Source organism: Ornithodoros turicata, chromosome 6, assembly GCF_037126465.1.
Source record: "Ornithodoros turicata isolate Travis chromosome 6, ASM3712646v1, whole genome shotgun sequence".
In the NCBI taxonomy this organism is placed as follows: domain Eukaryota; kingdom Metazoa; phylum Arthropoda; class Arachnida; order Ixodida; family Argasidae; genus Ornithodoros; species Ornithodoros turicata.
Window position 1 is genome coordinate 47240861 of NC_088206.1, and position 27336 is coordinate 47268196.

General features: G+C 44.6%; 1 protein-coding gene and 1 pseudogene across 1 annotated transcript in view; both read left to right on the top strand.

Annotated features, from left to right (window-relative positions):
- LOC135396622 (proteasome activator complex subunit 4-like) overlaps positions 1-27336 on the top strand; it is a 120123-nt gene that overhangs the window by 16158 nt on the left and 76629 nt on the right. Inside the window, exons 9-17 of the mRNA XM_064627687.1 lie at positions 622-711; positions 2497-2555; positions 2611-2817; positions 5960-6146; positions 9910-9999; positions 10076-10140; positions 24754-24907; positions 24975-25073; positions 25134-25271. Coding sequence (XP_064483757.1) covers positions 622-711; positions 2497-2555; positions 2611-2817; positions 5960-6146; positions 9910-9999; positions 10076-10140; positions 24754-24907; positions 24975-25073; positions 25134-25271 — 1089 coding nt within the window. The remainder of the gene's footprint in view (positions 1-621; positions 712-2496; positions 2556-2610; positions 2818-5959; positions 6147-9909; positions 10000-10075; positions 10141-24753; positions 24908-24974; positions 25074-25133; positions 25272-27336) is intronic.
- Positions 21573-23052, top strand: LOC135397451 (uncharacterized; annotated as a pseudogene).

Below are 27336 nucleotides of genomic sequence, written 5' to 3' on the forward strand. Positions count from 1 at the left end.
CACACATAGATACTTTATTAAAGCCACTTTGAATGTTCTGAGTGGAGGTTTTTGAAACATTGTGGATTTATGCCTTTCACTAAAAATGCATACTGCCTTGCAATTCTGATTCTAGAAGTCCACCTATAAGTCCGATAAGTCGGTTGGTGGCTGTACTAAAATTTTGTAGCAAGTGCTATTATTATGCGTGCCATCACTGTAAGTAGCTTCCATTTCTTCTTCTGCAAAATAGTCAAGTCGCTGATTAGAAACAAAATTTGCTGATAACATTTTGTCGTATCTCGAGACGGTCCTCAAAATCTTTTCGTCTCCATCGCAGATCCTTGTGATGCACATCAAGGCACGATACCTCATGTTTACATCTTCGTAAAGCATAAGCAAAATTTTGCACATGACACACTGCTGATCTCAAAACGGCTCCAGGCTCTCCCTTTAAAATCAGGGTCTTACCATGTTGCAGCAATTTGTTATACCTGTACCAGCATCCCGACCCATATTTCCCTACGATTTTCTCCCAAATAGACTCATTTTTATGATAGTTATATACATCTACTCTGTTAGTAACGAAATGCGTGCACGCTTTTTGCTATGCATAATTCAATTGAAATTTCTCTTCTTCAGGGTAGCAAGAGCTGTTGCCAGACATATGTCAGTAGCCTGTTCAAGACAGTGGAGTCCTTTTATCATCCTTCCAATAACGGACGATGGGTGGTAAGTGCCTTAGCAAATGTCTAAGAACTCTTCTGTGTGCTTCTCCTATTGTCATCTTGGTCAGTTTTGCTTGTGATCAGTGTTTTTCTTGTTATTATCGATATCTTCCCATGATAATCACCTATTAACCCATTTGCTTCCTCCATGTTGTTGCCATTCTGTGCCTGTTTTTATCGAGTTGCCACTGAAAAGGCAGCCTTACAACCTGTGCTGCAAAAGTCCATGTGATAATAATATTTCCTGAAATGTAGGCAAATCCAATGCACTTAATAACTCCCTGGTATGAAACAACTTAAAGCATAGAAGCGTGCGGTCTCAAGTCCGATACCTCATCCTCCATTCTGTGACTATCGCTGCATTCATTATATAGGCAGTGAGTTCAGGTTCGGCAGTCACCACCATTGTCTTTGTCAAATAGCACATTTTATCACCCGAGACAACTGCTCCTCCAGGATTCTACATTTTCACATACACAAAAAGGAAAATTACAAAGTTCTCATTTTCCGTCTTGGTGCCTCCAACAATGCTCCGAATGTACTGGGAGACTAGCGTCATCTGGTGTCAATAAGGCCAAAGCAGCACATAAGGAGCCTTCGCAGTGTCACCATCTATGGGGACACCTTTAAAACTAGCGCTTTTCTGGAGGCTGGTGAATTGCGGGCTTCATGCATTTGGCCCTTTTCCCTGTTGCCGGCATGTCGCCAGCTTTGGAAGCAACTGGGATAAAATAGTAGTGAAGGTCCATCCAGAAATTTTTCATCTTCTTCTGCAGGGTATTGCTTGCTGCAAAATGAGGATTGTAGCAAACCTGCACAAGTGATCAGATACAGGTGATGGGGTTCCACTTCGCCCCTCGGATACCGGGTGAAGTGGGACTGTAACTGAATGTAATGAGCGTGATGACGATGCCACTCGATGATGTGGAGAATCTGCCGCACCGCATCCGTACAAAAAAAAATTTCAGTGGGAAATTAGACCTTTAGGCTCATCTTTATGGTAGATGTTAAATAGCCCTTTATCCCATTCGCTTCTGAAGCCGGCAATCTGCCGACCTCCGTGAAAGGGGCCAAGGTGGAAGAAGCCGGCGATCCGACGGCCTCCAGAAAAGCGCTTCTTTTAAAAGCATGCCAATCGATTTAGACACTGTTGATGCTCCCATTGTTTGGTTAGTCCTTTTAACGACAGGGGGCAATGGTAATCCAGTATTGCAGCGGCAGTTTGCACTGGAGTGCGTTTTTTGTATGAGAACATGCGATCGCAGAGAAGCAGGAGTCTCGCCAGTGATGAAACACTGCAGCGATTATTCGAGAGCGACAATTATGAGGATTGTGATCACCCGAAATTTGCAAGAAATGATGAATTCGAGGATAGGGATGACGATAGAGTTAGTGAGGTGTCCCATCCTGACGTTTCAGCGGTGTCTGCGCTGCAGACTTCTAACGCACCAAGGTAGGTCAATTCTTCTGCCTGTGTGCTTTAAGGTATATGTATCACACCAAGAAGTTCCTTTACGTGCATCACATTAGCCTAAGCTTGGAGAGCAAAATAAAGCAAAAATTATTCTCCTGCACCTTTTATAGCGGATATTATGCTTTTCATTCCATTGTACCTGTGCCGGAGGTTCATTAGGAATCAAGCACATAATGCTGCGCGTGACGAGGTGACCAATTGGTGGAAGCAAAGGGGTTAAAACGGCAGTAAAGACAAAGATACTTGATAGATGGTTGGATAGCGGTGCCATTATCTGTGGCTGAGGTGCTCTGCATTTTGCACATGCCTTTTCAGACAAAGCTGCAAAGAATATTGTACAAGTTACCGGCAGAAGTGGTGAGAAGAGTACACAGGTACAGTTCATGTCAGGCTCGCACCAAATGGAAAAATCACCCACATCTTTCGCAGAGAGCGCTACCGGCCGCCATCGTGGGAGACCCCCATCCCTGCATCACACCGGCTCACAGACGACGATGTGACTGAGTTTGTCAAAAGTGTGCAGGCTGTGGTGCTGTTGGCTATGTTTGGCAAAGGAGGCAGTATGGGAGCTGCAGGTGCTTTGCAAAGCCTTGCCCTGCTCAGGCCGGAACTAATTGTACCTCCTGTGCTTGAAAGGTATGGTATTCAAAGGGCAGTAACAGTCAGATTTCACATATCTGGAAATGAATTTATTACCTGTAGTGCATTTTCTAATGACTCTCTGCGCAGTCCCAAACATTTTGTTCTAAAAATCCTGGAACTGAGATTTCCTTGACTTGAGAGTTACCATTACAACAAATTTTTTATACAGTATTTTTATACAGTAAAAGCTCGTTAATTCGAATTTCACGGGGACTAAAAAAAGTTCGAATTAACCAGAGTTCGAATTAACGAACGTACAAGAATATGGAGACGTACTCAGCGCCGGTAATAGCGGAATTGGCAGTTTATTCCGAAAAAAAAGTCTGATCATTCTCTGCTTCTTTTCCTTGAACACAATCGCTGACAAACTTTGTTCGAGCGTGTGAACACGACGCAGTGAGCCTTCTTCGTTCTCTTCACAAGAGAAAAAGAGACGCGCAACATTGAGTGCCTCCATCACTTGCGACGCAGACGGGCAACACCGGTGGGTCCTCCTCTTCACCCTCGTCATCGGCGTCGCAAATGTCTGTAGCCGCGTCCTCGCTGCCGACAACCTCACAAATAATGCCCTCGTCAGTCAGTGCACCGCAGACCGCCACACCACTGTCCTCATCGACGTAATCACTGAAGTTCACATCATAGAGCACCTCAGGCAGCACGCCGCTGATATCCTCACAGGCCACCTCCAGCGCCGCAGCACTGTCAGAAGCCTCCGTGCCAGCAACAACAAATTTCTTTAGCTTCTTCAACTTCTTTAGCTTCGCCACTGATTGTCCGGAAAACCAGGTTATGCCTTTCTCGGAAGCGTTGAAAACCAAACTTCAGATACGGCGAAATCAGCGTGGTTTAAGCGAAGCGCGAAGTCCGTTGCCTTCGCCATGATGATTGGGCTGCTGAGTGGGATGTCTCTGCTTCTTAGATCCTTTATCCACGTGAGAAGGGCACTCCCGATAACTTGCCTTCGTCAACTTCACACAGAATCGAGATTTTGTCCTTCAGCGTCTCGGCGCGGTATTTTCCTCTTTCCGACGACGGCATGACGAATGCAAAACCACGTGCGCCTGCGCACACACGCAAAAAGAAAAAAAAAACTGCCGACGAACACCGTGGGGAGTGGGGAGGCTCGACGATCAGCCACGTGGAAACAGCAGCACGAGAGATCACGGGACAAGAAAGAAGGAAACTAAAGAGGACAACCGGGCGACCTCCAGAGCAACCTCTTGTTTACGGCGACGCCTATCCGTCGGCGGCGAAAACTTTGACATTCTACTTTTTTTTTGCACGCGTGAGGTGGCGCTCAGTTCGAATTATCCGCAGCGGGTGCGGTTCGCGTGCGAATTAACGAGCGGTGTTTTACATGCGTGTCTACGGGGGGTTGGCGTGAACTCTGGTTCGAATTATCCGATAATTCGAATTAACGAGTGGTGAATTAACGAGCTTTTACTGTACACATATTTTGTTGCAAAGGACTGTAGTATCCACCTTTGCAATAATGAAGTGTCCTCTTTCAGACTACCTCCGTAGTTCAAAACTTTATTTCAATACAGTCAAACCTCGTTACAACGAAACGCAATACAACAAAATGCGATAGAACGAAATAATTTGGATTCCCTGGCAGAGGGCCTTTGAGACCAACATATTTTAACTCCCGGTATAACAAAATACTTTTTAGCCGATGCCTTCATACAGCGAAAGAAAGAGATAAGGTTTATGACCCCAAAGCCGACTTGGGGGTCACGAAAACAAAGGGCGCAACCAGCGTCCTATTCCCGCAGCGAAGAATGGTACTCACGATTAGGGTCAGGAGGAATCTGTGCCTACAAAAGGAAGTCCGAATCATTTTAATGTTCGGAATTTTCCTTCTGAGGCTTCTGCTTCCCGCGCTGGTTTTGAACTGTCCAGTTGGAGCCAAGTACAGGACGAAGGCAACAGCAAAGTATGAGATGATAGAGACGCAAAGTGCCATTACTCATGTGGAACTCATACGTGACGAAATCAACCTAGATGATCTTCTTTACGGGGACAGACATGTCGTAGCAACGGAGAACCTTATGAAAGACTAACTGCCGTAAATTTGCGGGATTGCAACACGAAGTTATCATTCTACTAAGATCATAATAAACTGGGCTCTGCTATGACATATTGGGCACATTTCCTACACAAAAGTTAAACCATTAAGCAAATTATTTTCCAAATTGGAGAATTTGTGTCCATGTGACAAATCATATTGTCATTTGTTTATCATAATAATAATAATAATAATAATAATGGACTACTTAGATGAAATGGCTTACTTGTTGAAGGACTGGCAAGTAGGATGGAAGTTTTGTGAATGTCAGAAAAAGATTTACAGTCAAACCTCGATATAACGAAACTCATGGGGACCACAGTTTCTTTCGTTGTATCGAACATATAGTTGTATTGAATCTAATTTTGTAATTCGCGACCTTTGATTCGAATCGCGAGGGCGTGCACAGTACATAAGCACCGATAACTCTCTCTACGATGCAGAAAAGTTTTTGGTGAAAAATGACAACGACAAATATAGCGCCAAAGGGCACCTGCGGCATTTTATTCTTGCGTAAAATAGCCGGTTATTCGCGTCTGAGTATAGAAGATGCGGTGTCACGCATTGTTTGTACCCACCAAAGCCACAATGCCATGCAAAGGTGGCAATGGAAAGCACTGGCAATAATTGAAGTGCAGTCTCTCTTGTAACCGTAATGACATCACCGATGATGTCTTTCTTCTTCCTCTTCATCCTGCTCCATGTTTCACCCTGCAGAGTGAGTTGAGCAGGAACGCCCACGTCGATGTTCGAGTGCTTTTTTTTTCTTTTTCTAGGAATAGTATTGTATACAGAGAATTTTTGTGTGTTAGTTAGTGTCAAGTCACATCCTTTCATACTGCGTCAGAAACAGAAAATCTTTTGGATGCCTTTCTGGGCTCCTTTAAGGAGCTGAGCATTAACATGATGGTGGAAATATAAAAGCGAATGCCGTGTTCCAGAAATCTATGTTTATCGCTTTGTGCATTATTTAGTGTCTCCTATTTATGCCTGTATTTATAGTATCCTATTATTGTTGCCTGATGCAGCTGGACATGAGATTGGTAACCACACATGTTTTCTGCGTAGACTTTACCAGTCATTGGAGACTGTGACGGAGCCTCATCGTCTGACTGCTGCGCTCCAGTGCGTTGTGGCCGTCTCCCGCTCCCTCGTGATTGGGGGCCCTCATTTCCCAGAGGGGCCATCACATGTGATCCCTCTCCTCACATCGTGCCTCCCTGGAATTGACCCTAATGACATAAAGAAGTGCATGGTACGTGGCTGCGTAGTTTCAAATGCAGTCACTGTATACACTTTGCTTACAGTATCTACATGCTATTCCCCCAATGGGGCCAAAAATTGGGCCGTGATACAGGGTAAAATTGGACAATATCAAGTGGGGGAAAAAAAAGCACTGTTCTCGTTTTAGATTAACAAGAGTAGCCCAGTGGTTGTGCTGAATGTGCAGTCCTTGGCGTTCTACAGTGCTCATATTGAAGGCTGCGTTTTCACTTTGAAAAGTTTGTTTTCAGTTCTCAGTTTTTTTTGTTTTGTTTTTTCTTACCCTAAGTGATGATGCAAACCGGGGTAAAAACAGGTTTTACTGCATTTAACTGCTAGACAGAAGGGCCCAGCTATACTAGCCAACACAAGAAAGCATTTCACAATGGCATAACTATACTAACCAACCCGAGAAAGCATTTACAAAAATGTAAGAAACAGATTATTCATTAGTATCAAAATGTTGCAGACAGACATTTAGCTAGTCTTTATGACCCCCTGCAAGGGCACACATTGAAAACAGTGTGGGTAGATTTACAGATACAAGAAAGGGGGTTTAAAACAATTTTATAAAGTCTGCGCATTACAATTAAGTACATTTGATTATGGATCCCTGTGTTTTCGGGTTTTATGTTTTTTGAAAATTGGAGGGTAAAAATTTGGTTTCATTTCAGGAGCTGTAACACAGAGTAAAATCGGGTGATGTCGGTTTGTAAAAGCAGATTTTTGGGTGCAAAAAAAAAAAAAACAGTGCTTCTCGCATTTTAGATTAACATAAGATGTTAACATAAGATGCTGATGTGCTGAATGTAAAGTGTTTAGCGATCTCCATTGCCCATATTGGTGGCTGAATTGGCGCTTTGCAGAGTTCATTTTCTGTTTTTTTTCTTCTTTTTTTTTCGGGTTTTACCCTAAGTGATGATGATGCAAATCAAGGGGTAAAAGAGAGTTTTACCCTAATCCACAGGGCCCTAATTATGGACAGCCACACTGCCATGGCAGAACTTTCTTATACCCATGGGATATCCACCAACTACTCACTTGTGATGGGCAAAATGACTCTTTTTAGTGAATCGATTCATTTGATTCAATTTGTTTTAGTGATTCGTTCAGTGATTCAGTGACGTCACAACACCATGTGACGCGATGATGTCATCAAGTCTCATGACCGGTGACCTCACATTTATTATAAAGAAAGAGTCAAGAGAAGAGAGGCGCGCTTCCGGCTGTCTCGCGTTGCTGTGGTTATCTCAGCTTGTTATAACATACTCACAATCAGCACGGCACTCAAAAGAAATGAAGAAACACAAAATAAACAAGCGGACCTGCAGAGAACAGTTTAGTTTTGCGTCCCCACGTGCACATCGAGCTTTCATCGACTCAGCTGCACTTGCTTTCACGCCTTTGTCATATATACCAGCATTGTATCACACAGTAACCAGGAATCTAGATGAGCCACCAATGAGTAATTCTAGTAATTCAGAAAATCGACATAGGCCTACTAGCGTTCACAGTTCACAGCCTGCACGACCACCCTGCCTTCCAAACATATCCATGAAAATTGAGTCCGCCCACCGGCACAAACGCGTCGCTGAGAGCCAGCCCGGCAGCTCACAGAAGACAGCACACGTCGAGGAACATACCCCAACCTCGAACTTCAGCCTGGGACTAGCCAACACCAAGTCCCTCGCAACGAGCACGGCATCGGTTGCACACACTTTTGAACGGACACGTCAGGGCTCTTAACTAATTACGACCGCTCAGTGAGATAGTTAACTCGGATTCATCCCCCTTGATGGATCAGCCAAGGAACACCAAACATCAGCAAACCAATTCAAGCCCCGTCCCCACTCACATGATCAAGAGCGGCCAGAGCATTCTGTGGATCACGCCAGGAAGCGCGAACGAACAGTCCCAGAACAGCCTGAAGAGAACGAATCACGTCACGAATCAGCAATTCAAACTGAGAATTATTGAGCCCCGCGAACACAACGCACAACTGAACCACCAAACCCACTTCCACCGCAAATGGATCACTTAGTGAATCGGTGAGCCGCACAAGCACAACCATACAAAGATTCTCCCTCGAACTCGAACTCGGACTGCTACATGAATCAGTGATCTAAGACGCACAGCAAACGAGTCACTTCGACTCGGTGAGAGCAGCGCAGCAGCCAGCTGTGATTCATACGACTCAAACCACTCAAACTGAATCAAAAGGCGCAGACCGAATCAATTAATTTCTTTGATTCAGTCTCGCTTGTGCGCTGCCGTGCCCTCACCATAGAGTACCATACGACCACACCGTGTGCGCGCATGCGCACGTCACTGTGGATGCGTGCTGTGATTGCGGTTCGCGATTCAGAGATGGCATAACGCCGACCTCTGTCAAATGTTTTGAAATCAGAATGTTTCCTCTTTTTCTTTGTAGTTTTTGAGGACCCTCACTGAAGGTGAATCAATGAACAAATCTTTTTAGAGGAGGTGAATCGATTCACTCAGTTCAAGCTACTGATTCGTTCACCAAGAACGAATCATTGATTCTCGGCCCATCACTACTAGTACTCGGAGGGTGATGATGCAGTGGTTATTTCATTTCTGATGAGCAAGTGAGTTATTGGATTGGATGGGGTGGATGGATCCTTCAGGCATAATATCTTGTAGGAGCAATGTATACTACCATCTCGAATTTTCTTACTCCGTGGTGTATTTTATAGAAACTTCTTGGTTCATCAAGTGCGTGTCAAGTGTAGCACACACTGCAAAAGCGGAAACATTACGAAATCTTGTCTGTTTGTGTTTTTCCTTTGTTCATAGCTCCACAGACTCAGGGGAATGTTACCATCATCTAAGCTGTGTTAGACGCAGAGCAGTTAATTTAGATTATTTGTTGTGTCAGTCAAGGGGTAGAACCAGAAAATATAGAATTCTGCCAACGATACTGCCTACTTGTGAACTTCCACCCGCATACCCAGCACTCTCTTGTATGTACTGTTGTGCATGTGTTGCAATAGTACTGTAATTTTGGAACAGTATGTATTCATAATGTCAACTTAAAACAGAAAGAAAATGTGTAAAAACAAAAACGAACAAAAAAATGCAAACAGCTGTTATGGTAGCATGTGGTTCATCTTTTTGGTGAGCTGTGTCAATGGGAAGGCACCTTTTTTTCAGTGTTACTAGTCACAAATTCTAAAATATTGCTTTTAGATTGCCTTCAGTGTGCCAAAGTAAACTGAACTTGCTGCTAAGAATACATCTGAATATAGTCCAATTGCTGGGAGTAGACATCTTTACTAGTTTCAACCGCACCGGCTTTCAACAAACATAACAAAATACATGAGTACATAAGAGTACATGTAGATGGTCAGTGAACAATTTGTTTCCTTGATTAAGTTTTTCATCTTATTGCTTGGAAAGCAAAACCAGATAAGGCTTCTAAATGCTGCAATGCATTTTGCTTTTCCGCACCAGTTGTCTGTTTGGCAGTAAACCTGCAAAATATCAAACTCTGCATGCATACACTAGTTCTTTGCCTAGCGCCCCTGATTATGAGGTCCAACACTTTATGCACAATAAACACTGGAAATAAAATATCTAAGTAAAAGAGATTCATAATCTTTTTCCTCTTTTTTTTTTTTTTGCTGGATAATTTTTTATGTGTACTGTTGTTGGACTTAACAGAGTGGGCCACATTATGATCCCGCAGCTCTAAAGATTACTTGATACGTATTTTTGCTTTCCATTTTTCGCAGGTCACGTTCCAGTTTATCTCAGTGTTTACTACCCTCATTCCTATCATGGACTGCTCCAATGCATCGACAATGCGCAGTGACCTGACAGAGGTGGGCAACCTCTCGTGCTTGGAAACTTGGAAAAGGGAAACCTGGACATAACGTTGCATATTCTTTATCATTGCAGTTGGAGCAAGAAGTGTGTCTCGCAACAGCTGGACTTGAGGACTTTGTCCTGCAATTCATGGGAAGGTAAGTTATCGAGCTTCTTTTACATTGAATGTGCGAGGTAGAGACAATGGCCCAAAAAAACCACTGCTACGGTGACTGCAATAGCCGTTGCTGCAACAAAGAAAACTTATCCTTGTGCCAGCATATTGGGGCTCCTCATAGTTGTGATGCATTTGTTAGTTGGAGATGTAAATACAGTCGAACCTCGATACAGTCGACCCCGTTTATTACGATCTTCGAAATAACGATAACTCTGATATTAAGATCACATCACTGGTTCCCGCCAGCTCCCCCATTGAAGTACACGTAAACCAGACATCGATATAACGATCGCCGCGAAAGCGTTTGCTCGCGTATAGCGATCAGAATTGTTCCGGCGGCCGGTAAAACGCGTCAAAATCGAAAAGCAAGATTCCACCTCTTCATTGAAAATAAATTACGGCGGCATTTTCAAGAGCCTTAGATCCGCGCATGACTGCCAGGGATTAGATGCGCGCGATACAAGGCGCGCGACTTTGAAAAGGCCAGTAAGAAGTAGAGGAGGAAGTTCCCTCTCCACATCGTTCTCTCGCCATCAAGATGTTTGCTGCGTGCTACGAAGGTGTCTGCGGTTCCGGGTCGTGTTTTGACGAGGAAAGGCACGTGGCTCGACCCGAAGTTGCACGTGCTCGACCGATTTTGTACTGGGGCAAAACGTCGTTGCAAGATACTGTGGCTTCCAAAATTTGAGTTGGCAGACAGTTGCGTGTCGCCACCCAAACACGCATCGCCGAATTACCCGTGGGCGAGGCGCGTTCTGATGGACAATGCAGTTCCGATAGTGAGAATGATGATGACTACGGCACTGCATGACAAGCAGTGGACGAAGTCGTCGATCTCAAAAGGTGCGGAGCCTCACGTGGTATCGGCGGGTATGTTGTCATTGGAAAAGCTTTCGACACAAAGCTGTGTCAATTTATAGCTAGGTAAAACGCTTTTGCGCTCACAACAAACACACGCATGTTCAGCGGCATTCTACATGTGCAGTCATACTTTGTTGATGTGATCCTGGCCGGCCATTTCGCGAAAGCTTGTTTTTAATGGTACTGTGATATAACGATCGGATTTTGCGTTCCCGCCAGTAACGTTATAAACGGGCTCGACTGTATAATGAAACTCACGGCGATCGAAATTTCTTTCGTTGTATCGAACTGAATTGAAGGTCACGGATTACAACCTTCGTGAGGGCATGCGCTGTACATAAGCATCGATAACTCCTGCTATGATGCGGAAAAGTTTTTCGTGAAAAATGACAACAACTACAAATACAGCGCCAAAGGGCACCTACAGCATTTTATTCTTGCGTGAAATAGCCATTTCTATGCGTCTGCGTCGTGCCTAGAAGAAACGGTGTCACGCATTGTTTGTATGCCTCCAAAGCCTCTGCAGCTTTCTCCATATCATGTTGCATTCCCGCAAACCTTCTAAGTACGTCAATGACAGTGCTTCTTCCGTAAGGCTCTCTGTTGCTACGGCATGTTTGTCCCCATCAAGAAATTCATTTAGGCTGATTTCATCACTTACGCTGCCACGTGAACAAAGTGTTTCCCACACGTGCGCGATGGCGCATTACGTCTCGTGCTCTTTGCTGTTACCTTCGTCATGCTTGGCTGCAACCAGACAGTTCAAAACCAACGCGAAATGGAGAAGCCAGGGAAAATCCCTAACCTTCCAATGACTCAGACTTCCTTTTGTAGGCATCAGATTTCTCCTGACCCTAATCGCACATGCCATCTTTTGCCGCAGGATCAGGATGCTGCTTGCGCCCTTTGTTTTCGTGACCCTAAGACCGTGACTCCTGGCTTTTCGTGACCCCTGGCTTTGGGGTCATAAACCTTATCTTGTTCTTTCGCTGTATCGAGGCAGCGGCTAAAAAGTGTTTCGTTGTAGTGGGAGAAATACATTGATCGCTATGGCCCTCTGCTGGGGAATCCAATTTTTTTTTGCTCTATCACGTTGAACCTCGTATCAGTTGAACCTCTATATATAACGAATTTGTAAATGCTGGCTCTTTGTTTCGTTAAACAGAGAAATTTGTTAAATGGAACACGCCAAGTGAAACAAAGATGGCTGCCGCCACTACCTGCGCGGCACGCACCCCAAAACGCCTTTTGTCATAAAACAGGTATCAAGCTAAGACGGGCACAAAATATCAAGCTTTATTCATCACTAAAGCCCTTCCGCGATTCCCCGAAATCCCGCGGAAGTGTCTGGGCAAAAGTGAAAACTGTCTAGTCTGGGCAAAAGTGGTGTGTGGTTATCACAGAGTCATTCTTGGTATCTGTTATCGGCCACCGTCGTCAAACCCTGCATTTGTCAGTAATCTACATGATGTAATCAACATTGTTACTGTTTGTTATCCTGGTATACCAGTTTTCCTTTTGGGCGACTTTAACTTTACTAATATTTTATGGTCAGTCACACCACCTTGCATTGTGCCATTCTCATCGGACAGTTATGGTTTCCTCAACCTCTGTACCGAATTTAACTTCGTTCAGCTCCTTAATGTACCAACCAGAGTCACGCCTGCAACTTCATCCATACTTGATTTAGTGTTGACAACTGAACCTGACCTTGTATCATCACTTACTTGCTCATACCTGCCAACTCTCCTAATTCATCCGGGAGACTCCCGGATTCGGACCTGTTTGTACGATTGTACGACAGAGAAGCAAATCTCCCAGAAAATGCAGTTTCCCCCCTATATCTCAAACACCTGCATTTTCTCTGGACACACAGAAGAAAGTGTCAATCCAATACCAGCCCAATTGCCATCGGCATCGCTGCCGCTTCCCGGAGCCTCTATGTTACGGAGTTCAGGGGTTTTGGTCATGGGTCTAGTTCTAGCACTTCTAGTTTCCGGGTATTTCCTCCATGTTTTTGGGCGACAAAGGTGCCTTTGCACTGTTTCTGCCTTGCGTATTGCACATCACGGCTCAGTGTAAGTGCAACAAGTATCTACACCTGTTTCTGAAGCAATACACGGATGAACTGGGACATGTGATCGCGTCCAGGAAGGGCATCATGTGTTCTGCACAGTTTACGGTTGCGACACCAGCATTCCACGGGAAGGGTGGACCGACCAACGCTGCAAAGCGTACCGCTTTGCAGCGTCGGGAGTTGGAAACGCGGAGGAGGATTGTGCTTTGAACTAAGTCGGTGAAATGGGAAACCACGCACAAGAGCTCATGATATGCGCGCTGAACTGACCACAGCGATGTACAACTGTGATTGATGGTTCTGACGTATTATGCAAGCTACTTTTTTAATGACTCGTTAACTAACTTGTTCAACAACTATTATGTTTAAGCTCTCCTGGGAAGTCCAGATGGGCTTTTGAATTTCAGACACATTACTGAGGTAGTGCTGAACGAGGGTGACGGCAGTTCAGCATCGCAAACAGAGCAGAGACATAGTTTTTTGTCTTCACATTCTGTTCAGGAAGTGTCGTAGCACAGCTTGACACCCAGATAGTTTCTTGGAGATGGCAAAGTCCGTTGCTGCAAAACTTGTGCCCGATGAGCCTGCTGGGGTGAAGTGTGCTCCTGTTACATATGCAAATAAAAGCCTCCCAACATCGGCTTTGTCCTACCCCCCGCTTTTGAAATCTCCCTAATTTGGATGTTCCCAAGTTGGCAGGTATGCTTGCTTTGAAGGCCTAAGTGATCATTGTATGATTCATTTCACTCTTAACACTTGTATTGAACCATGGGCCACAAGCAAATGCCACAAGATAATTCGGGATTTTGCAAGAGCAAACTCTGACGCCATTAACAACGGCTTGCTGACATTTCTGGATAAGTTCCTGGACGGTTTTGAGAATCGCTGGATTCATGTCAACTGGTCCATGTTTGTAAATGAAACCCAGCACCTTGTCAATGACCACATTCCACTTCGTCATATCAAATCATCACCCCGTTCGCCATGGCTCAGTAGAAGACTGCGTAGATTACGGAACAAAAAGAAGAGTCTCTACCGCGCAGCTTGATTGTCTTACTCGTGTTCCCGCTGGGCTGCTTATCGGCAAGCGTAAAGTGAATACAAAACAATGTTTAGCGACACCAAGTCCTCCTCCTTTCGAAATACTCTTCCAACAATGCTTACATCTAACCCGAAGAAATTTTGAAATACCTTTAAAAATGTGGCTAACCACAATAATTTTGAACTTCAGCTGCCCAGCGGCGAACTGGTCTCCCCCCATGAATGTGCTGACCATTTCAATGAGGTTTTCAGTAAAGTGTTTTCTAGTTGTATTCCTGACTCGGCCGATGCATACCCCAGTTGTAACTTTACACCTATGAACCCGATAGTCATCAGTGTGCCTGGCATCGTCAAAATAATCGAGCCTCTGAAGATATCTTCATCATGTGGTGTTGAGAACATTAACTCAAAGTTCTTAAAAAATACCAAGATGTAGAGTTCAATCATCCTGTCCAAACTCTTTGAGCAGTCATTGTCAAGCGGTAACCTGCCTAACGATTGGAAGATTGGAAAGGTTGTTCCAATCCATAAATCAGGTGATAAATCTTTCGCTGGTAATTCTAGGCCGATATCACTAACTAGCATATCTTGCAAGATGTTGGAACATATCGTATCTAAATATCTCGCAGAGCATCTAGACAGCCATGGTTTCTTCTTGCCTTACCAGCACGGGTTTCGCAAATCATTTTCTTGTGTAACACAGCTCATTTCTCTAACACATGACTTACACACTTATTTGGATCGCGGATCACTGGCGTATTGCATCTTTCTAGATTTTTCAAAAGCATTTGACAAAGTACCTCATTCCCTACTTCTTCGCAAACTACGCACCCTTAATCTTGACGACCAGGTACTAACATGGTTAGAGTCATTCCTTTCCAAACGCACCCAGTACCAGTGTTGTACGTAGCGCCGTTACTAGTAGCGGCGCTACCGTATCCGTTACTTTTTTCGGTAGCGGAGTAGAGATCACGCTACTTTTTTAAACTGGTAACAAAAGAAGTACTTCCGTTACAAATTTGCGGTAGCGCAACCTTTGAGCGCTACCGCTCCCGCTACTTTCCGAGCTGGGGTTCGCGACAACTCAACTTCGACCTATTATCAATCCTCCACTGCCTGCCTTCGAACAAGCTGCCCGATATCACAACTCATTCTGCGAAGACCGGGCAAACAGCCGAAAGGAGGGCACAGAGGCCGTTATCTTACAAAGAAGCTGTGTCCTCCACGTGTTCCCTATTTGGGATTAACCTTCTTGAAGATTTGGTGTATTGTTGGAGTTGTCTGCAAACTGACGTCACTCCTACTGCATTCTGGTGCCGTCTTCGCTAGCTATGAGTCATGACATTCCACATGACATTGCTACGTGCCCTTAGGTGCTTGACCGTTGCCATTTCTTGTCCGCCGCTGCAATGCCGCTGCAATGGAGGGACCATGGCCTGCTACAGCAATCATCTTTGACTATAAGGAGGAGAAAGAAAGCAGTAGCGTGGTGTTCATATGTCTACTATGCGCTTAGGTGGGAATGCTTTATCTGTGCGTCAAGGAAGTCAACGTCCAGTTTGAAAAAGCACACCATGGTATGTTTACTAACTTCGCGTTCCGGGCAATCTGAGTTCTTTTTGTGACAAAGCTGTTGAGCCTTTTATCGGTAGACTTGCTTTTTGCTTTACAGTTGAACCTCTATATAACGAATTTGTAAATGCTGACTCTTTGTTTCGTTAAATCGAGATATTCGTTAAATGGAACACGCCAAGTTAAATGAAGATGACTGCCGCACTACCAGCGCCGCGCGTTCCGCAAAACGTCATTTGTCATGAAACAGGTACTAAGGTAAGAAGGGCACAAAATATCAAGCTTTATTCATTACATAATGCTAGGTAACACGTAATTTGTGCACAGTGTCGCTCTGAGCGTTCATTACCTTCGTAACGCCGGATGAACCTCGACTGCTTTTTCCTACGCGCTCGCGTATCGAAGTTTCTTTGGTTCACTTTCACTCCGGAAAGAACAATAGTACGCCACCGAAAAGAACGAGAAATGGGTACATGTCGCGTAGACGCCTGCGCCGATGGAACGTTGAACGGCAGCGGCATCATGCCCATTTTACCACCGTCAGCATTAGCGGCGCGAACAAAAAAAAAAAAGTAATGAAAAGGCACAAAACCACAACGTACTGTCGTCGTCATCAACACAAGCAGATAAGACTTCGCGAGGCGTGAGCAAAAAATGTCAGCAATGCGTGTTTTCTTGTCCGAAAACGGGTGCGAAGAGAGCCTCGCGCCGGCGCGACGCACCGTCCCGGCGCACAGCATCTGCGCACCGATTACCGGCAGAGGCGAAGCACACGTCGGCACGTTCACGCCCCCAGCACGTGACAACCGAAGTAACCAACGAAAACTCGCGTAAAACCAACGGAGAAGGAAAGTTTCTCCTCCTTTTCTTTGTGGTTAAGGCATCCGCCGGAAGCTGCCGTTTACGCAATGGTCCAGGGAAAATGGCGGGCGCCCAAACCACGTGATCCCCAGGAGCCACTCACAGCGTCTCCGCTGGCCAGCGCGGGAAAAAAGCTGGGGCCCAGTGCGCATGCGCAGACCGACCTCCTCTCCCAACCTCCTTCCCCTTCTCTCCTTGGGTTTTTCGTCTCTCCTCTCGTCCCCCCTACCACCCCAGCCTCGTCCGTTTGTGGTTTGTCTTCGGCGCTTGCTGTCTTGCTGTAGAGCAACGATCATGCTGTCCCAAAGCAAACAATCAAAAAGCGATGGTGTATGACAAATCAACTTTATTTGTCCTCGGGAACTGCCTCGAAAAAGCTACAGTACATATCTTTTTACGTCTTGTAACAGGCTTCACTGGAGCTTTAGGTGCTTCGACATCGAAGGGCAGTTCAAAAGCCAATGCTGAGCTATGTGCGTCGTTGTTGCCGATGGCTGCGCGATAACTAAAACAAAACAAAAAATATATTGATGATCCGTAATTCTGCACGAAAATCACTGCTATGATAGGCAATCGATCTTGATTTCGTATTTGAACACCAAGGCATTCGTCACGAATGTTCGTAGATCACAGTGAATGAACGGCTGCGACGCGTATGAGGGGCAGCTAGCATAACCACACATAATTTGATTAACGGCATATCAGAAACGTACAAGTTACGGCAATGAACTGCACAATGAAACGCCGCTAACGTACTGAGTGACTCGTAAATGTTGTACGTAATACACTTAACGTGATAAACCTGCATTACTTCCTTCAGTCACAAAAAAGTAATCAAACTTGTCTTACCATTCACCTGCAGTACGTCGGAAAGAGTGCAGACTTCCTCTCTGACGATTTCTGCGTCCTTTGGTGGTGCAGGGATTCCATGTCATGTTCGTCTTCCCGCTGTTGTGATGATGAGGTGGATGTGCCATTCCGTTCTTACATTAGCAGTTCGCCACAATCTAAATCTAAAGCATTCAAAGCTCTAAAACTACCCCCTAGCATCTGCGTGCACAACGGTTGCAGTCCTAGAGAACACGCGTGGCCGGACAGACGCGATGTCTCCTCTGTCGTTTTTCTTTCTCCTCTGTTCGACTGCTTCCGTTGAGCGGTTCGCGCGTTCGGATGCTCGCTCCTAAGTCAAATGACTCTCGCCCAATCAGCGCGAAAGAAACTGACGCCAGTTTTTTAGACCAATGAGCATCCAAATATTTATACATATATTGCGCAGCCAATCAGAGATCATTAGCGTACGCGCGCTGGTGGCGACATTATTTTGGAGGCGGTGCGTTTCGCTTTAGAGCCGGCGGCTGGTTAAGGGGTAAAGACACGCGCAGGAGAGCCCGGGGACTTCGTTAAATAGAGGTGACCAAACGAACGTATTTCGTTAAATCGAGCTCAAAAATACATTGGCGTCTATGGGGACGCGCTCGTGCAACGGAAATTTTTCGTTAAACGGAGGATTTCGTTAAATGGACGTTCGTTATTGAGAGGTTCAACTGTATTTGCTTTAGAGGAAGAAAAAAGGATATGCAGGATGTCGAGTAGGCTTTAGTAAATCTGTAAAAAACGGTTTTCCCAATTTTAGCCTTCAGGCGACCTACGTGTAACCTCCATTGGACGTCGATTTATTATTTTGGGATATTATTTTATTTTATTATTATTTATTATTTTGAGCTATTCTTTTATTTTATTATTTATTATTTTAAGACGTTTGAAGTACGTCATCAACGATACTGTTTGTTTCTTTCCTAAAAAGTAGCGCATGAAGTATCGCGTTACTTTTTACGGGTAACGGTAGCGGTATTCCGCTACTCTTAGGTACGTGTAGCGATATCGGGATTTCGTTACTTTTTGCTTAGGTAGCGCGTATCGGTATTGCGCATACTTTTTCGGGTAGCGGGTACAACACTGCCCAGTACATAATATCCAATGGGCGTGCTTCTTGTCGCCTTCTGGTCACTTCCGGTGTTCCGCAAGGTTCGGTCCTCGGCTCACTTTTATTTTTAATACATGTTAATGACCTCCCAAACTCCCTGTCTTCACCTGTCCATCTTTTCGCTGATGATTGCGTGATATATCGAGAAATTAATAACAGCACTGATACAGCTACTTTGCACAGATGTTCGCTTGGTGTAGGCACTGGGGAATGGAACTTAACCTTAACAAGTATAAATACATGTCTGTTTCTCGTCAACACATCAGTTCCACGCGTTCCTACCACATTAACAATTTTCAGCTAGAGTCAGTCTCAGCGTACAAACACCTAGGTATAGTATTAACAACTAGGGGTGTGCAAATATTGGAGTTCTCGAATTGGATGAATATCAAATGCTCGAACTATTCGATTCGCAAATCGAATATCCAATATTCGATTTTTCGAATATTCGACTATTCTACGAATATGAACAACACAACCCGAAAGTGGGCTTCACCTGATGCTTTCGTGCATGAGGTGAAGCCTGCTTTACGAAATTGCCCTTGCTGCAGGACCAACACAGGCTGGATGGTGTTTAGTTTAAGATAACGTTATCGAAACTTAGTTTTGTAGACATTGTCTGTGGAAGGGATGGCGCCCCTCCCACATACAGTTTAGCGGTGCCGACGGGGGACTTTAATTTGATGTTTGTGAGGTTACCTTTAAAAAGTTAAAAAGGACTCCAGCCTGTAATGACTACAGCCCACAAACAAGAAGGGTGTTTTAAAGATGTCCTTTATGTCTAAAATTTCAGCAGTGCAACTTCCTCGGGTGAGAGCACAGAAACTAAAAGGTGTTCATGACAAAGCTGAGGCAGGATTCCCATTTGTTTGTTTCACAAATGGCCTGTGGTTGTCTGAAACAATTACAGCCTCATCCATATAACATGCTACTGCCTGACATAAAATTTTGAAATGAAGGTAACCACTCCAGTAAGTGTAGGCTCACCTGAAAAGCAGGAAGCACTCTGATGTAAAATTAAAGAGTAGGGGCTTTAAACAGAAGAATTGCATGTCTCTCTTGTGACAGTTAATGCCAGAAAAGTTACACTAAAGCCATGGACCACAAAATGGAAACTTTTAGTGTGAAAGTCACATATTGTAAATTTTGCACGCATATTCGATATTCGATCCGGTGTTTGGAATTTTCCCCCCCATACGATTCGATATTCGATTCGACTTAAAATATTCGGATTTGCACACCCCTATTAACAATCGATCTCTCTTGGAAATCTCACATTGAATATGTCACAAATAACGCAAACCGCACTCTTGGATACATTTGGGGAAATTTTACAGTGTGCCCTGTTAACCTAAAGTTAACACTATGTATATAAAACCCTTGTCCGACCGAAATTAGAATATGTGTCATCCGTCTGGGATCCCGATCACTCCACTTTAATACAGGGATTAGAAGCGAACCAAAATCGTGCACCTCGTTTCATTTTATCAAACTACAACCGCACAGCTAGCGTATCCTCCATGAAGACCTCACTATCATTAGAACTGTTATCAACACGTAGAAAAATTGCTATGTTCAAAAATTCTCTTTTCCATGCCATTTTTTTTCCATAACTCTACCTTAAAGTAACAGTTGCTTTGCTTATCACCATACATCTCATCTCACATTGACCATCAATTCAAGGCAGGAGTCCCGCATTGTTGTACTAATTCTTTTCTGAGTTCTTTCGTACCACGTACGAGTAAGGATTGGAACCGCCTTCCATCGTCGGCCTTTTGTGTTAATCCTAATTGCTTTCATAGAATCACTGTAAACCATGTGTAACCACTCCCCTCTGTAATGCTATGCCTTGAGGGTATAAATAAATAAATAAATAAATGAAGACTTTTCGCGGAATACGTGTTTTTGCGCAGAAATGCGCGGAACTGACAATATCCCGTTCGGTTTTCCAAATTTTCATGCAGTTTTCATGTGTTGGGGAAATTTTCTTCGTCAACTGTAAAAACAAAAGCGAAAAGCACAAGAAACAAGGACGTGGTCCTAAAGCTGGATTCACACATGTGTTTCTTAAGGTGGCGCAGCGTGCTCTGAGACCGCTCCTTGCTGCATCTCCGTAGAGCGGCTCCACAAATGCTTTTTCATCCAGCCAATCGGAGCACTCGGAGGGGCGGAAGTGGCTTCCTTTTGGCAACGGCGGGCCTCCCGATACTGTGCTGGGATCTTTTGTCATTTGTGTGTGTGTGTGTGTGTTTGGTGCTACCGCATGAGTAAATTCTTTGTCACCAATAGTTGTTTGGGGTCTGAGCTATCAATGATGAGCTGGGAATTTGTGCAAACCACGGAATGGATGAAAATAAGTACGACTTGTGTGTGACCGTGTGTTGGTCGTCGGTAGGTAAACATGTGTCTCGCTTCTTCTGCCGTTCTTTCTCTGCTATTGTGTCACGGCTGTCGTTCCAACGATTGATGATTCCAGCAGAAATGCTTCACAATAATGCTAAAATAGATAACATGCTTCACAATGCAAATTTGGACGAAGAGAGTTGGAAGTGTTGGTACAATCTTGACGTAGCAACAACAACGAAGCGCGTTTGCATGATGGCGGCTCGGCTATGTATGACAGGCCCCTCTCGGCTGCGCCGCGAAGGCTGAGGCGGCACCGCTTCTTGAAACGCGTGTGTGAATAAGCCTTATTGGTGAGGAGCATCAGCGTTGCGAAAAATTAGGAAGGAGGGGCCATGTGCCGTCACGTGGAGTCAACCAACCACGGTCGCGAAAACTCACTCCGAAGGCGCACGAGCGGCTGGCGGCTGCGAGCAACATCGCATAAACATAACTTGCTCTCTGCGTAATGTCACATCTGAGTACGAAAACTGCGTGGGCCCATGCTCATGAATATAAGGCCGCGGGCTTTTATATAGACGGCGGAATTCTTTTCTGTAAAGCATGTGCAGAATCTGTTAATCACAGACGAAAATCAACGATTGACAAGCACCTAGCTAGCGGGAAGCATAGCATGAATGCAGACAAGCTGAAACGGGAACAAGCGCAGCAGTCAAGTGATGACGCGAACGCAAGGTTTCAAACCCTGGAACCTGTGATGGACCGCCATGTAGACAAAGAAGACGTGGTAATGGAATTCCCAGAAGCCCTAATCTCCGCCAATATTCCACTGGAGAAGGTGGACAACCCCAAACATAGAAGCTTCCTCCACCGGCGAGTGACTAACGGTGGCTCCATACCTCATTCTGGCGCGCTTCGCGTTCGCGTTCCCCAGCTATTCGAAAGACATGTAGCTGCTCTGAAAAACATATTGTGAGGGTCAACTGTCTCTAATACTATCGAGTTTGAAGATGTCACGGCTTTCATAAGCGACAACGCTGCGTACATTATCAAGGCGTATAAGGAACACGTCCGACCCTTTTGAAAAAATTCTGTACACATTACTTGTGTCACGCATACGGTGAACCTTGTGGGAGGCACTATGCAGAGCTCTTTTGAACTCGTTGACCAGTTTGTAGCGGCAATGAAAAAAAGCTCTCAGATTGTCAAGCAGCAAATGTGCTCTCTACAAATCGTGTCTGGAACAGTGTGGTGTACAAGAACCCAAGACACCCCCGGCGCCAGTCAAGACACGGTGGAACTCGTGGCTAGAGGCTGTGGAAGTACATTCGGCTTATATTGAGCACTACTCTTCTCTTCTAATGAAGGTTCGAGAAAAGTATGGTGCCACAGTGCAAGTTGGCTTTCTTCAACAGCTACTTGGTGAGCGAAACACAGAACTAAAGTACAGCATGCGCTGCATCAGCGTTTTTGGGAAAAAGACTGCAAGCCTTCGCAAGGCTGCAGAGAGCCAACAGATATCTAGTCATAAAGCCTACAATGCTCTCTTAATATTGTGGGGCTATTTTAAGGCTGCAGCGCAAGAGGACTTCGAGAGACTAATGCTAGCTGAAAATGTGCCAGCAATCGAAGCTTTCCACATTTCTAGGAAACTAAAAGATGGAATGAAGAAAGCTGCCAAGAAAACAGTGAGCTACTTGGAAGGATCTGACAGCTGGAGGTTTTTCAAGTGCATAAGGTGTTTGGACCCCCTGCAGAGCACTTCACTGACACAGGACCGAGAGCACTACAGTGCCGTTCCTGGACTTGCAGCTCACTCAGCCATTCTGTCTGCTAAATGGCAGTTGTACGTTAAAAGTGCAGGCGAGTTGCAGGCCGGTGACAACCCACTTTCTCAGTTCTTTCGAAAGAAACACAATGTGGCCCAGATTTTGATATCATGAGCTTCTGGTCCGGAATGAAAGAGCTTACGCCTGCTTTAGCATCGATTGCTTTGCGGTATCTGCCTGTGCTAATCAACTCAGCTGATGCTGAAAGGTCGTTTAGCCACTATGGGGACATTGTCTAAAAAAAAAAAAAAAAGGCACTCACTAAGTAATCAAAACACAAAATATCTATTGATGCTAAAGCACAATACCTACTTGGACTTGTAAATCAGCTAGTGCTGACTTGTTTCCTTTGTTTATCTGGAACCTAAAGACAGCTGCAGTGCTTAGTTGGTGTATTCTAAGTCAAGAGGACAAATAAAATAATTTTTTGTGTAAGCCTGGTTAATTTGCAGAGCCGCGGAAAGTTGCCGCGGAATTCTTTTTCTTTTTTCCGCGGACTTTGCTTTGAACTGCTTTGCGGAAAAGCAACTTTTTTACGGCAGAAATTGAATGGCTTTATTCATCACATAACGCTAGGTAATGCGTAATTTGTGCATAATATCGCTCTGAGCGTTCATAACTTTCATAACTCCGGATAACCTGTACTGCTTTCTCCTGCGTGCTCGGGTATCGACGTTTGTTGGTTGGTGTACTTGCACTCATGACGTCCGGAAAGAAGAGAGTACACCACCGTTAAATACTGAAAAGAATGAGAAATGGGTACATATCACGTAGACGTCTGCGCCAATGGACCTTTGAACGGCGTCGGCGTTATGCACATTTTGCCGCCGTCGGCGTCAGCGGCACGAACAAAAACAAGTACAAAAGCGGCATAAAACCGCAACCTACTGTCATCGGCGTCAACAAAAGCATATTAGACTTCGCGAGAGGCCAGCGATGCGTGTTTTCTTGTCCAAAAACGGGTGCGAAGAGGCCCTCGTGCCGGTTTCGAAACTGCGTGGGCGAAGATTACTGCCGGCGGCGACGCACATGTCTAGACGCTCGTGCCTACAGCACGTGACAACCGAAGTAACCAACGAAGCTCGCGTGAGGACAACGGAGAGGGGAAAGTTTCTGCTCCTCTTCTTCGTGGTGAATGGGAAAGACGCATGCAGAAGGCTTTCCTCGCCCAGAGACTTCGTTAAATAGAGGTGACCAAGCAAATATATTTAGTTAAATCGAGCGCAAAAATACATTGGCGTTATGGGGACGCGTAATGCGACGCAATGGAAATTCTTTGTTAAACAGAAGATTTCGTTAAATCGATGTTCGTTATTGAGAGGTTCAACTGTATCGCGTTTCATTGTAACGAGGTTTGACTGTATGATATTTAAATGGTGACTTGCTATAACTGACATTTTGAGGTGTCTGCACGTCGAGGGAAGCATTTCTCGAACCTTCAAGCAGCAGTGCTTGTTTTGTTTAGGTACTTTTCATTTAAAATGTGTGTTGTTGTTTACCAGCTTGTCAAGATGCCATGCACCTTCTTGATAGAGAATAAGTTCTCAAATTTTTTCACCCCGGGGAACCCCTTGATAACTTTCGACAAGTCCTAATGAACTTACTTTCTCGTAGTGCGACAGGAGTAAAGTCGTTGTAAGGAATTCGAAAGTACACTGCTCCGGGTGACACATGCACATATTGAGAGGCGCGCATGTGCATCTACCGACGAGGAAGAGAGGAGGGGAAACTGCACGACTCCACCCTTTCCCATGACCAGACAAAGTCCCTGAAACTGCACAAAGTACAGCATGCATTGAACACGATGTCACCATACCACCGTGTGTCATACCAGGCCAGGCCAACGTTGTAAAAAAATAGAAAGTTTTTGTCCATTTTGTGTCTATTATGATTAGCCTTCTTGTTAGTCCATAAGAGCAAATGCAAAAAGGATCAACAGAACGTGGAATAATACAGAAGTACTCACGTGCCCTAATTCAGCAGCCCAGTAAAAGCAAACCTAAAAATAGCTGTTGATCTGCACAGGTGCTTTTCGCTCATCGAGAACAGCAGCCTTGAGAATCCTACGCGTCTCGATCGGGACACTGAGAAGATGAATGCAGAAGAAAACATCCTGGAGATGGGCCTTGCATCCACTTTCAGCTTCATTCTCACCCAGTGTTCACCTGAGATTTACAAGGTTCTTGCCAATTACACTTTCTGATTAACTGATGCAAATTTTGTATTAATTATGCTCCTTTGTACAGTCTGCACTGGACAAACTGTACTCATTCGCATCAAGTCGAATCCTGGAGACAAAGGTCTCGGGTCGTTACGTTGCAAACCTCTGTAGGTCGGCAGCCAGGGTAAGTGCTGATTTGACCTTCAACATGGTGCGTCATAACTGAATTAATGTGTTTGTGCAGGTTAATCCTGCCATGGCATTGAACACATTCGTGCCTCACTTTGGGAAACTGGTGCTGACGTTAACAGAATCCGAGGAAGTTGTGTCTGAAGAGCTGCTGGATGATGAACTTCTCTTCAGCTTGCTTTTGCTCTCCGAGGTATGTACTTTTGTGGAGCCTGATAGGCAGACTTTTTAAAGTGATCAGTAGTCAGTTTCGCAAGAACTGCTTTTTCTACCGTGTTTTATTACAACTGCTCAATTTATTTCCATTGTAATTTTATACTATAGCTGAATTCCATTAAATAGTGTGCTTCTTCCTTCTAAAATGAACAGAACAGTTTGAACATGATAATAAGAACAATGCAACACTTGTTTGGTGATCATGCATACGTAGGGCCTTGTGTTTTAGGGTTAAACTCAGTAAAACCTATTTTCCCCCTTGCAAGCCTCATAACTTTTTTCAAAAAATCTTGCGCAGCTTGAGAAAAAAAAAAAGGCATGTATAAAAGTATTCCGCTTGTCAGCATGTGGAGGCATCTTGTGAACATTGTGTGGTAGGCCATTCCATGCCAAATCTTCCAAGCATGTTGCTCGACCATCACAGATATTTCATTACAAAATTGTGCAGGTACAGGGCTTCAAGAGAAGAGTAATTACTAAGGTCCCTGTCCAAATTCTTTCTTTTCTTTTTTTCAGTATTTGGAAGTGCTTGAAAGGTGGTGCCGAGTGAGAAAAGTGTGCCTTACATTTTCGCGATTAATAGGCCCTAATTGGTTTCATAATTCGTTTGCCTTCTAAATGTAATTTTTATCTCATTGGAAGATCTACTCTACACCTCATGCAAAACAGGTTTCCCCCTTACCCTCCAATAGAATGAGCAAAGGACACGATTTTCACTATGTTTGTCATTTTTTACCGCCTTCATTTTAGAATTTATGGGTAAAATAAACATGGTCTCATGCTGTATAGTGTTTCAGGTGTACACAACAGAATAGTTTCCTTTTTCTGTGAGCAGTACCTCCCTTCCCTCAAGATTCCTCCCGCGCTAGCGGCACTTGAAAGCAAAAGTTTCGCAAATTTGGCAATTTTTGAACTGGGTCTTCGGAATGCGATGGTCCAGATAAAAATAGCGTTGTGTGATTTGATTGTGAAATGCTTCCACTATGTGCTCCCAAGAAGCTAGAAAACTACTACTGTATTTGACACGTGTGCAATTTCTTTTTTTTTTTTTTTCGAGACCCGTGTTAGCACATAAAGAACACCGCAAGTCCACAATTAAAGTGCGGTATATAAAGTACTGAAACATGCTCTAGGAAAGGACACAGCATATCACATTCATGCAGTCAACCCCCAGCACCGAGTTTTCTCGCAATCTCTTTATTTCAGCGTCGCTGTTTTGTCTACGGTTTTACTTCGTCAAAGTTCTCATCTCTCATATCCTTGGATTCTTTTTTTCTCATTAGAACACAATGGTCGTCTCACCACAACTGATGTTTTAGAAATTGGTTCGAAGTGGTGGAGCTTCCTTGTGCCCGGGGCAGCAATGCAGTGCTCATGTCTGTCAGCGAGAATCCTCCGTTCATTAGTAACGTCCTCCTTCAAAACACGCATGGCCTCAATATTAGGTCTTTCTCTAGCCCACATATACAGTAAAGCCTCGTGAATTCGAAGTCGCTCAATTCATCAGTCCGGATAATTAGAAGGATTCCTGCAGTCCCACTTTTGCAAATTGCGATCTGACCGCTTAATTCAAAGCATGTGCGCACCACAGCCTGCTTAATTTGAAATGTTTCCTGCGTTGTTCCTTCAGTGTCCTTCAGTGTGGTGCATCGGTGAGTCACCCTCATCTTTGTTGCGCTCTCACAACCATGTGCCCAGTGACTTGCCAATCATATTGCGCACACTCCTTGCCATTGCTCTCACCCTTGACTTTTTCTTGTTGCCACTTGCCACTTCTGTCCTTCGTGTTCTCACATGTTTTGGAACGCGACACGAAACTTGTGATCGACGGCTGTGTGAAGTGACCACACTGAAGTACAAAACACTAATGATCGAAAGCAAAGTTGCGGTTATGGAGGCCGCAAAAGCTGGAATGTGTTCGAAAATCCACCTGGCGTACAAGTTCGGCATACTGCAGTTGACGCTGTCAGTACGCAGTACGCAAAATTGGAAGATACGAAGCAGACGTGTGCCACAGTGATTGACAAGGATATTGTTCTTGA